The sequence below is a fragment of the Ursus americanus genome, chromosome 6 (assembly GCF_024610735.1).
Source record: "Ursus americanus isolate L20-20 chromosome 6, mUrsAme1.1.p, whole genome shotgun sequence".
In the NCBI taxonomy this organism is placed as follows: domain Eukaryota; kingdom Metazoa; phylum Chordata; class Mammalia; order Carnivora; family Ursidae; genus Ursus; species Ursus americanus.
This window is the reverse complement of record NC_142132.1, coordinates 43,402,731-43,414,631: the sequence shown is the minus strand read 5'-3', so window position 1 is coordinate 43,414,631 and position 11,901 is coordinate 43,402,731. Positions and strand designations below refer to the sequence as shown.

Here is an 11,901-nt window from a genome sequence, read left to right as displayed (position 1 = left end):
GACTGTACAGTGTGGCTAATGCATAAAGACATCGTGTGTGTGAGTGTCAATGAGTTCGCATAAACATAATCAAGACGCCGGAGAGGGGAGTGGCAAGGACTGCCAACTCCAGGACCCATTCCTGGTCCAGATTCCAGCCACCTCCTAGCTGTGGACATTGTGGACAATGTGGTAGATCAGATCACTGCTCAGCAAACTATTTCCTGCCCCACCGTCACCTCCCTGGGAGAACTGTCCTTCGCTGCTCTGTGGAAGTTGGCTTTGGCCATGGGACTCGCTTTGGCAGGTAGGATATGGGCGGCGATGGCAGCGTGCCAGTTCTCAAGAAACATGTATTTCTGCTCATTCCTCTGATATCATCCGACCCCTCCGAGAAAGAAGTCTGCTCCAAGTAGCCACGGACTCTCCATCCTGGGCCCCAGATAGAACTCATGGAGCAGAGCCACCCCGGTCAACCCTGTCATTGTGTGAAAATGAGTGCTTACTGCTGCTTACTGCTGAGATTTTGTTTTTATTTCTTATACAGAAAAAACTGACTGATACAGGCAAGTTGGTTAATCCCCCGGTTTCTTCTCCAGGAAAATGGGGAGAACACGAAGGGCCTGCTGCAAAGGGCTGTGATGAGATTGAATTAAGTTAATGTACATAAAGCACTTAGAATACGTCCTGGCACACTGTAAGTGCTTAGTAAGTGTTCGCGGTTGTCGCTGTGTGTAAATGTACAAGGAAGCAGCTACCCGGGCGGCCAAGAGTGGGTGGGTGTGGACCCAGGTGTCAGAGTAAGCAGGTGGGAGGAGCAGAGGGAGAGTGGACCGGAGCAGGTGTGCAGGCATCTGGAGGGGAGCGCGCCCCTCAGCAGAAGTACTCATTGATCCGCCTGCCACCCCTGGTGCCCAAGACCTGAGAGTCCAGGCTGGACCTGGCCGAGAGGAGCCTGTCGGCCTCGCTGAGGCTGTGGTGGGACAGCTCCTCGGAGCCGTCCTCGCTGTGGCCCAGCCTCTCCAGGCTGACGTAGGCCCCCGTGGCCTCGGCCGCGCCCCCCGTGTGGCACTTGTGGCACCGCCGCTGCACAGCCCTGCAGCACACAAGCACGGTGAGGGGCAGGGCGATGACGACGGCCACACTGATCACCACCACGTTGATGAGCCGCTGAGTGGCCTCGGCATCTACCACCTCGTCCGTGGAGAAGATGACACACTGCTCCTTCTGGGGCACCAGGTCCCACACACAGACACACGCCACGTACTTGGTCTTGGGCGCCAGCCCGTGGATGGTGACGCTGGTCTTCCCAGGCTGCACAGACACCCGCCGCATGTTGCGCTGCCCAAAGACCGTGTAGAGGACACTGAAGGAGGTCGTGTTCCAGGCCTGGGGCGTCTTCCACACCAAGGTCACGCTCTGGTAAGTGTCTCCCACCACCTTGAGAGACCTCACCATTCGGGCCTCCTGGCGTCCTGCCGGCCCACTCGTGCGCTCTCCTGGGATCCCCATCTGGAAGTGCTGGAGGGTCAGCTCCCCCTTCATGTTGGGCACAGGGGGCCCAGTGGCCAGGACAGCAGGTCCAGGGATGTCAGGGACATGCCTGGCCACCATCTTGTTGTATGCTGCAGCTTCTGCCTCCTCGGCTGTCCTTGCCCACAGTGCCCCTGGGCTCCCACTCCGTTCCGTGGAAGCCGGAGGCTCAGTGATGGCCAGTTTGATGACAGTCTCAGAGACGCCCAGGAAGTTCTTGGCCTGGCAGACGTAGTCTCCAGAGTCAAGGGGGGACACAGCAGGCAGGCCCAGCAGCGACCAGCTCGTGCCATCGCTGGAGACTTCCTGGTGCACTGCAGGGGGAAAAGGCATAAATGGGAAAATGAATGGGTTTGTCGGCCCCCAGCTTCCCGCCAGGGCCAAGTTCACAGCCCCTGGACTGTGCATGCTCTTGTATACACAGCAGACCTTGTCCTCCCGAGAAAACACTGGGAGTCATTCAACTTTTCTTAGACTAGCCAAGGGCATCAAGATTACCGGGGCTCAAAGCGGGAAGACCTAGGCTCAGGCCAAGTCTAAAGGTGATCTGTCTTCTAAATCTGAGGTGTTCAAGCAACATTCTTCAGGACCCTGGAGTCCTACGGAACGGACTCCTCAGGGCAGCAGGCAGCGCTTGGCGGGGGGGTAAGGTGGGTCAGGGTGAGCATGAGGCAGAGGCCCAGCCTGGCCACCCTGTCCAGACCCACTGCCACCTCAATCCTAGCATTTTCAACTCTGTTTTACATAATGGAGATCCTTATCCAATTTCGTTTGTCAATTGATTTCAAACTCAGTCTTAGAGCAACACTTGCCAACCTAATTGAAGGAGACACCGAAGAAAATGATGAGAGACATGAGGTTTTGTGGTCAGGCACTAAGAAATTATTCCTCCTTGGCCCCCCTTTCTGCCCATGGGTGGGTCGTGACTCCTGCAAACCCCACCATCCCTTGCTGGAGATGAACTATCTCTGTCTATACAGCAAAAAGAACACAGGCTGTGCTCTGTAAGCCAAGCACATAGACTCTCAGAGTCTGTTTACTTACAAAACAAGAAGGATAATCAGGTTGTTCTTTAAAGTTCGATGACATTGTGTGAGGAATATACTTAACACGAGAGGAGCTCAATAGATGGTAACTCACATGGTTAATTACTCCTCGTGATACTGGCTTGACAATTACAACTTGGACACTTACTCTAAATATTAAATATACTAAGATTATCTTCCATCAAAATGGCAGCACTTGTTCCTCCCAGGGTGAGCCTGGATGGAGTGGCTCCTGGAACCCGTAGGACAGTTTGAGAACCATTGTCCCCCGACCTCCCCCGTCAGCCTGTACAGTCCCTGTAGCTGCACACCTGTGCCGCTGAGTGGACGCCCGTTGGCTCTCCTCCAGCTCATCTCTGGCCCAGGGACGCCGGTGGCCCCACAACGTAGCAATACCGCACTGCCCAGTGGAGACCTGACACTGGCCACCCCTGGACGGAGCTCCGGACTCTGGCACTTCCTCAGTTCCAGCTGGCTGAAGGCCACTCCGGCCAGGCTGCGTGGGCTGGCGCACTTCAGCCTGGCCTCTATGAAGGCCAGATTTGGGGCCCAGCCTTCCAGGAAAAGGGCCAGGTCATAGAGGCGGCAGTCACAAGCCCAGGGGTTGTCCTGCAGCCCTGCAGGGGTGAGAGGGGAGGCAAGAGGTGAGCCCTTGATATTCAGATCCCCATGCCCAGCTCCTCTTCCCCCTTAGGGAAGATAAGGCATGTCCTGAGCTCAGAGTCCGCGGAACTGGCCTCCAGGTCCGGCTCCTTGCCTCACTAGCTGTGGAACCTTAAGGCTGATTCTTAATCTTGAATGATAGCAGTACTTCCCTTTCAGAGGTGCTATAAGCGTAAATACAGATAAATCACATTAAGCATTTGGGTCAGCCATGCAGCGTGCTGACAAAATTGGCAATTCCTGCTGCCATTCTTGGACTGATCCTTTCAGGCTACTGGTCAGGCAGTGAGCATTTCAGCAATCCCTACCATGTGCCAAAATCCATTTCTCAAAATATTTCATGACCCCTGACCCTTGGCCTCTGTCCTCCCAGCTCATGTGGCACTTTCAGCATCACCCCAGCAATGAGGGTGACTGTTCTGAGCCATGGTCCCTTTGGCACAAGCTCAAAGGGGGAGGAGTGAGGAGGCCAGGAAATCAAATCCTATGTCATATCTCCAGCCCTCTTTACTTTAAAATTGAACTTCTTTATAAAGATGAAAGTAGGTCACTGTACCCACCCTGCCCAAAAGCCTTCTACAGATAGAGGGGTATCATGTGTCCTCACTTCTAAGGCACAATTCCTTTTTATATGTTTGCATTTCTGAAATATGAGATGAATGCATTTAATGTGGTGTCTTTTTATCCTTCAAACATTGTTATTAAATTTGATGGTATGTCTCAGAATCAATGGCCTATGATTTATTTACATACATATATTTGATAGAGTTGGAAGGGGAAATGTCAAGGGTTGAGGAGGTTACATTCATCTGCTTCTACATCCATGACTCTCTGGTCCTTCTGAACACGAGCTGGGAAGATGCCAGTTCCTTCCCCCACCCATCCTCACCCCATCCCTCTGGCAGCTGCTACCCTGTGTCATTGGTTAAACACATTTAATGACACATCTGTACCCTGAGAATCATCAGTGCCCTGCTGTGGTGATGAGCTAGCTGGCTTTCACCTGTTCTAAAAGAGTCCCCGAAGATTTAATGCAAATACAAAGTTGGATGACAGGGAAACTTATACCCCTCAGACTGGCAAAAGCTAAATGTTCCAACCATTTTCATTATTAGCCTCGTGAGGGAAGAGATTTTCATCTACCTCACTGCTCTATTCCCAGCACCTAGAGCTAAGACCCCCACATCGATAGACAATAAACTTTCAGAGTGGGAACAACCCATGGCTGGTCTCACGCACTACTATGAGGGGTCAGAGCTGGCCCAGCTGCTTGGAGACAATCAGACCCATATCAAAATATCTGATGTGCATACTCCATGACCTAGGATCCCTTTTTCAGTTCCTATCCTAGGGAAACATTTGTCTTCGGGCACAGGGATGCATTGTCAAGAATGTTCTCTGTGTCATCATAGGTGTTAGTAAAATAATGGAAACAATCTAAAGGCCCATTAAAGGGAGAATGGCTAAATTAACTGTAGTATCACTATGCTATGGAAAACTATGCAGTAGTTTACAAAAAATGAAATTGATCCATTCGTAGTAACTTAGAAAGATCGCCAAGACATATTGTTGAGCGAAAAAGTTAGTGCTGGTTGATACATACATTATGGTCTAGACAATATGAAATTTTATGTAAAACACAGAAAGAATTTCTATGTGCATATAGATATAGATATGATGTAAATGCATTCTAAAAGATGGGGGAACATGCAAATAAACATAACAGTGGCTACCTGTTAGAAGGGGGAGTAGGAACTGGAATCAGAAGAGGGAACAAAAGAGTCTTTAGCTTTTTCTGTAATACTTTAAAGGTTTACATATATCCAGGTGTGAGTTATGTAATTAAAATCAAAATTAATAATTTTCCGGAATGAGTTATTCCACCTGTCATCCTTGTGGCTATGCATGTGCCTTGGGCAAGAAAAGAGATCTGGTTCACCTGGTAGGCCACTGGTTCATTACAAACAAGAAGGAATCAAGGAGAGGGGTCAGCTGGTGTAACCCATTCAACTCTGCTTTGGGAAACTGAGTCTCAGGGGGCCTTCTCCTCGCTGCATGACCTGGAGATTTAAAAAAATGCTTTTTCAAGGGCACTTAATTAAATTTTGTTTTCAAATAAATATTTTTTTCTACGTAAGTACTATACTTTATGTTACCCTTTATCAGGTGAGAAAGTCTGCAGGGTGGATGGAGCTGGAATGGGGCTTGCCGTTCCCTGCCCTGCTTCCAGGCAGTGAGGCTTCTAAATATTCCCTCCTCCTGAGACTCTCCTGGGCCTTAGGGCAGGAACTGCCCCAAACCATTCTAAGATTGCTCCAGCCCCTCGTGCTGAACCCCATATGAGCCAAGGCATACTCCAGGCACATCTCGCTAGGAAGTCTCCCTTCTGCTACTACTCATCCACTCCCCATCACCCACCCTCTGCCACCATGCCACCAAGGTTCCCATCCCCACATAGGACAGAGGAAAGAGACCCGGTCTACCTGACATGAGACTTAGGCCTAAACCTAACCTTAGACATAACCACTACTTACTAACCCCTAGGTTGTGTTTGTTGATCTGTAAAACAAAGGGTATTGTACTTGTCCTATCTACCCCTGGGATGTGGTGAGGGTCAAATTCTATGAGGGGGCAAGACATTTAGGGAAGCTTCAGGACCACACTAATGCAGATGGCCAATAAGGACTGACCAATGAGCAAAGAGCTAGGACCACCTTCCTGCCATGTCTTCATACTTAGTGCTCCGAGGAGACTCTCAAGGGGATGGGGGTGTTCACATGCTTTGAAGATTGTTGGAGGTTGGGTTTCCCAGAAGCAAACCCTGAGATGAAGATTAGCATGCTGCATGTTCACTAAGGAAAGGAAGGAAGGAAGCAGGAGGGAGACATGGAGCTGAGAGGAATGGGGGCCTAGGGAACCCCTGGGGGACTCCGGAGCTGAAATAGCCCATTATAGCCATGCCAAGTGGCTGGGCATTAGACTCCCACCTCACAAGTCTTCGGATGGGGGCTGTACCCAGAAAGGGTGGGTGGTCTCGGGCAAGGCTACTCTGCAGCAAAGGCGGACAGCTGAAGGCTGCTGCTGACTGCGCCTGCAAAAGCTGGGCAGCCAGTCTTACTTTGACGGGGACCTGGGTGGCACATCGCTGTGCCTGCCACATGTACCTACTGTGTGCTAAGGACTGTCTTTTTACCCACAACTCCAACCTTTTGAGATAGATATTATCATCATTTTCTCTTTACAGAAGGGAACCAAGGCACAGAGAAGCTAAGCAATTTCCCCGGGGACACACAGCTAGTAAGAGGCAGCGCTGGGATTTGAACTGGCAGCAGCTTGAGCTCCAAAGCGGCCAGTGTGTGCCTCTCATCCAATCTTCACTCGAACCCACAAGGCAGGCATGATTTCTATTTTTCAGGCAAGGAATAGAGACTCAGAGAGGCTTCATAATTTGCCTAAGACCCCCAGGCTCCCCAAGGTGGCTCCAAGTGGAGGAGACCGCCTCTTACCTAGCACTAGCTTGGTGCGGTGACCGGGAAGGAAGGGCCCAGTCTGCACGTGAGCCCAGGTGGCCAGCAGCTCCTGCGGGAGCCGCATCAGCTGGTTGTTGGAGAGATCGAGGAAGGTGAGGTTCCCCAGGAAGCGCGCGGCCTCGGACGGCACGGCGGAGAGCCGGTTGGCCTGCAGGTCCAGCAGCCGCAGCTGGGGGGCGTCCTTGAGCGCCGCCCAGGGGAAGGTGGCCAGGTGGTTCCCGGGCAGGCGCAGCTCGCGCAGGCGGCGCAGGCCCCGCAGCATCAGGGCGCTGAGCTCGCTGAGGGCGTTGTAGGGCAGCCAGAGCTGCTCCAGGCGGCCCAGCGGCCTGAAGGCCTCCCCGGGCACCCTGCGGATGGCCGTCCGCTCCAGGCGCAGTCTGGACGTGTCCGGAGGGACGGACGCGGGGGGCAGGGTCATGTCGGGGTCGCTGCACACCACCGTCCTGGTCACAGAAATGCGGGACATTAGAGCGACGGTCCTGTCGGGTCCGAGATCCTCCCCCGCTCCCTCCCGGACCTCCGTTCGCGAGGCCTCTCCTGGTCTGCACGGGAACACCGGACCCCAGAACCCGGCTCGGAGCTGCGGTGGGCCCTGGGCATGGCCGGGAACCTGATTGACCTTCGGCGCGGAGGGGAGCGGCTCTCGCTTTCCGACCCTTTCACGGGCGTCCCAGGGGGCCCCTGGTCTCGTCACCGGCCTGAAGGACCCCGAGCTTAAACTGTTATCTCCCCTTACAGCTCGCACCACCCGCTGTGCACTGAAGTGAAGAGTATTCCGAAATCCTGAGATTTTGTGCATTGCGGCACTGCACGTAGGTGTTAGAAGTGTTCCTTTGTTAAATTACACCTCAATTTTTGTGACCGCTTTGGCTTTTCTTCATTAAAAATATATAAATATAAATTCAAATAGATATATACATTATATATATATATATATAATGTCACATCTGGCCTCTCTGCTTGCTGGCTATGTGTCCTTGAGATATTATATAACTTCTATTTCCTCAGTTTCCGGGAATGGACTCCACCTCACAAGGTGGTTTCGGGGGTTAAATGAGATCATGTGTGTACCCGCTGTGCGTATCTGTCACCTGTCGGAGTGCAATGCTGTTTACTGACCACTGTCACAAATTCCGGCCTTTCAGCACTGCAAGCTCCTTGCGATGGTCCTTCTGCCCGGACAGTGACTTCCTAAACCTTGTTCTTTAAGCCCTGGGTTCTAAGACCAGGCCTGTCCCCGATGCTGTGTGACTTTGAGCCCGGTGCTTTCTGTGGGAGGTAGGGACAGCAGACACTCTTCATCACCCTGGTCACTGTCTTTCGCCACGCGCTATCTCCTGGCCCGCTCAGGGCTCAGCCCTGGCTTTCCTTGGGGAGAGCATCCTCGCATCTGCTGATCTGTATCAGTTGAAGCATCAGAGACTTGGGTCAAGAATGGAGTTCTTGTTTTTCAGACCACGTGGGATATCCTTTCTCGGGGGTGCCTCTCCATTCTCTCCATCCCCTCGCGCCCAATCAACCCAACAACACCCATTGCCAGGATCCTTTAAGAGTCACACTGATAACTTGCTGTCCTGATAGAAACCATCAGCGGCTACTGGCACCCATCTAAGACGAGGGAGAATGCAACTCCAAAGTGTTAAAAAGATGGTAGGAAAGGCTCTGCGCCAGGAGCTAAAATCCCTGAGCAAGTTGGGAAATGCAATGGTCATTAGTGGATAAGTTGAAGATGTCAGGAAAAAGACAGTGTGAAGACTGCCAGAGAGAAAAAGGAGAGTGGGCCATGGAGGCAGAGCGAGGGTCCACAAATCACAGGGGCTTTGGAACATCCCATGGAAGGGGAGGAGGACAGGATGGAGGTGCTCTCGGGGCTCAGGTGGGGCTTGAGAAGTGAAAGAAAAGGCTGAGGATGGAGGGGTGCTTGGTTGCATTGAATGGGCACTCTTGGTCTTTCAGAGAGCCCATAGAAATGGCTCCTGGGGGCTGGGCCAGAGTGAGGAGACAGGTTGTCGCATTACGGGTGAGATGGTAAGAAATACCTGGGATGTGATTGTGTACCCCCAGGAGCTGAGGCAAGAGAATGGAAGAGGCCTGGGAGAAAATAGGCTGGGGAGGTACAGGGAGGATGGTGGAATGGGAGGAAGAAAGGAAGGAGAGGAAAAGAAAGAGGGAAGGGGAGACTCCCCCTGCCCTTCAGAGGGTTCCTCACCACCAGATCCTGGAAGAGGACTCAGGGAGGATTTCCCGGAGTGGGCACACTTGTGCCCCACCCCCACCCCCATGTGTGAAAGGACTTGGTACTTCCCATGCCTTGCTGGCTGGAGGACAATGCAGAGCAAACCAGCCCCCTACCTAGGTCTCAAGGGCCCAGAAGATGGAGGTCTCACCCAGCCATGTTCTAGGGGCCCTGCATCCAGCCCTCCCCACCCAGCCTAGCTGCTACAGAGCCGGGGGGGGGGGCTACCCATCCCACACACCTGGTGCCATACCTGGCCTTGCTGCCATCGCCCAGGATGTGGAGGCTGCAGCTGCATTGAGAAGGGCAGGAGCCCTGGGCTTTGGGGTGCCCCCAGAGGGCCAGGAGCCAGAGCATGCCCACTGCCACCCTCATGGCTCCTGGCTCCTCTGTAGCCCGGGCAGGGGCCTGTCCCTGGACTGCTCTGTCATCCCAGCCCAGGAAGCCCAGCAGCTGCCCACTGGCTCATCAGCCCTCCCCGCCCCCCTCCTCCTGAGGCCATCGGATAAACAGGGACAGACTGGGGATTAGGGAGGGGAGCCCTGGCCACAGCACTCAGCGGCTTATTGCTCCTGGAATCACTCAGCCCTGAGGGTGAGGGTGGGGGATCCTCTTCCGTGACAACAGCCCCAGGCCCAGAGAGGCCAGGGAGTGGCAAGGTGGGGCGGGTGGGCAGCCACCCAGGGGCAAGTGGCTCCTGGACCGGCCAGCTTGGCTGTGCAGCTGCCAAGTCTCCCCATGCCAGCCAGGCCGGTGGGCTCCACAGATTGCCGGGGTGTGGGGGCTCAGAGAAGATGAAGACAGACCTGGCCTCTGATGAGGGCCATTGGAAATTCTCTCTTGGGAAAAAGAAATGAGATGAAGGTGATAAAGACATTAGAAAGAGCCCAAGCTCAAGGGTCAGGGTTCAAATCCCAGGTCTTCCATTTATAGGCTGTGACCTTGGTAAGTTACACAGTCTCTTCATCATCTGAAAAAGGGAAGTAATGTGACTCTACTCTGCATGTTTGTGAATATTAAACATCCCAAGTTTCCCTGATTTCATGGCCTGTGGGAATAGAAGCTCCTTCCTAAGTGGCAACCACTCAATTTCACTGGTACTTACAAGCACCTGGTCCTAAAGATATTGGGAAGATCTGGGGGAGACCGCAGAGGCGTGTCCCATGGACTCACGAACTTTCTCACTCTGCTGAGCAAGCAGCTGCCTCCCTGAATGCCCCCTGGACATCCAGTCTCAGGACGCACTGTCCAGGCCAGGCCCTCATGGACATCATCATCAATGACAAAGGCGTGAGGTGTTCTGTGTAAAGGCAGAGAGCGTCCCTCTCCTCTGGTTATCATACTCTGAGGAAAGTCCCAGAGCAGGATCTCAGAAGTTCTTAGAGAAAGCACTTTTAGTTTTTGTTGATTGTTGCCTGCCTCTCACTTCATCCCATCATAGACACCACCCTTCACTCATTCAATCTTCACGTTTGACCCCAAGGCTCTGCTCTCTGGTCCAGCCTGCCCTTCCTGGCTCCTTCGGCTTTTCCAGAAGATTCCCCAGTCCCTCACACCTATAGGCCTAGGAAAGCCTAGACCAAAGTAGTGTGACCAAGCAGATACCCAGGGCCCCAGCACACGCATAAAGTCCCAGGCCTGTTTTGACAATCTTGGCTTCCAGGAAATGTTGGTTTCCCTCTCTTCCTCTCTTCCAAACCAGCCAATATGATTTTCTCAATGTTTCCCACCTGCCCATCCTCCTCCCCAAACCAAAAAGGGCAGCCCTTACCGTTCCCAACTCCGCCTTTTCTGCCTTCTGTTGGGGATGTCTTCCTGTCTCTCTTTGGCCTAACTGAGCTCTACCCTAGATTCCTGGCCCTGTCCTGCTTTCCCTTGTCCCTTGAAGGCTTCTGTGATCTTGTAGGCATGAAAAAAACCTGACATAGGTATGAACCAGCAATGCAAGATAGAAATTAGGTAAAAGGGGTAACTGGGTTAACAAGTTTCCAGGAGGATGTGGGCCGTCAGCTCAGCCCTGCGGCATGCTTACGCTTGACTAAGTGGGGACCCACAGCGGGAAAAGCACGGAAAGTGAACATTTATGGAATAGAATGAGCTGCTTGACCCGGAGTCTGGGGACAGGAGATCACGCTTTTGTTTCAGCTTCATTCACAAATCACTGTATGAATTCTTAACTGTTTGAGCCTGCTTCCTCACAGGAAATGCAAAGGCTGGTGGTCTCTAATTCATGAAGTTGCTGTAGGAATCATCCTCAGATCGATTAGCCCAGTGCCTGGCTCTTAGCGGGGCCGAAACTGTAGCTCTATTGCTGATAGAACTCCGGGCCTTGGCTTCTTTATCTGAAAATGAGTGAAATCACTCTAGATCAGTGTTTCTGGATGTAAATTTCACCATCGGCCAATGCGTTCCTTCTCATTTGTAGGAGCCAAGGCTCTTAGCGGGGCGAGGGACCACTAGGACAGCAGCCCCTCTGTTTCAAGCTCGTGCCTTGGGAGACTTTTATGCTTGTGTAGCGTAAATGCCCTGTGGGAGTTGGGAGCTGCAGCCCTAGAGGCCAGATCCATGACCTATTCTTCTAACCAAGACAGATGCAAGCCGTGGGAAAAGATGTTTGTTTACCTTGCAAAGGAGGGAACTGAGAAGACCCCAGGCGTCCCACCCCAGTGCACATAGCTGGTTAAAGGCAGGTTCCAAATCACAAACTCCGTCTCTGGTCCCAGCTGGGATTCTTTCTATGACAACGGCTGGCTTGCCAATTATCATCCTTTGCCCTTAGCTCGTGAGGACGCACATGGAAGGGCCTGGCTCCTAACCAATTCTCAGGCACAGCTGCCGCTCAAATCCCTCTTTCTGCTCCCTACCCTGTCCTTGGTTATGCAACTCTTTTCTAATTTGGCTCTCAGCCACACAC

The 11,901-nt window shown here is 52.7% G+C and overlaps 1 protein-coding gene across 1 annotated transcript; it reads right to left on the bottom strand.

Annotated features, from left to right (window-relative positions):
• Nucleotides 1–852: 852 nt before the first annotated feature.
• Nucleotides 853–9,362, bottom strand: LRIT1 (leucine rich repeat, Ig-like and transmembrane domains 1). The gene is made up of 4 exons (XM_045783137.2): nucleotides 9,241–9,362; nucleotides 6,728–7,194; nucleotides 2,870–3,175; nucleotides 853–1,826 (listed from the first exon to the last, which is right to left on the bottom strand). The coding sequence occupies exons 1-4, from the start codon at nucleotides 9,360–9,362 to the stop codon at nucleotides 853–855; spliced, it is 1,869 nt and encodes a 622-aa protein (XP_045639093.2).
• Nucleotides 9,363–11,901: the final 2,539 nt, after the last annotated feature.

Bases quoted from the DNA above. Each gene is read 5' to 3' on its own strand.
- LRIT1 (XM_045783137.2), bottom strand. From the start codon at position 9,362: ATGAGGGTGGCAGTGGGCATGCTCTGGCTCCTGGCCCTCTGGGGGCAC. The intron at 7,195-9,240 runs GTATGGCACCAG...TTCTGTGACCAG, and splicing joins GGCGATGGCAGCAAGGCCAG to GACGGTGGTGTGCAGCGACC. The intron at 3,176-6,727 runs GTAAGAGGCGGT...TCACCCCTGCAG, and splicing joins CCGCACCAAGCTAGTGCTAG to GGCTGCAGGACAACCCCTGG.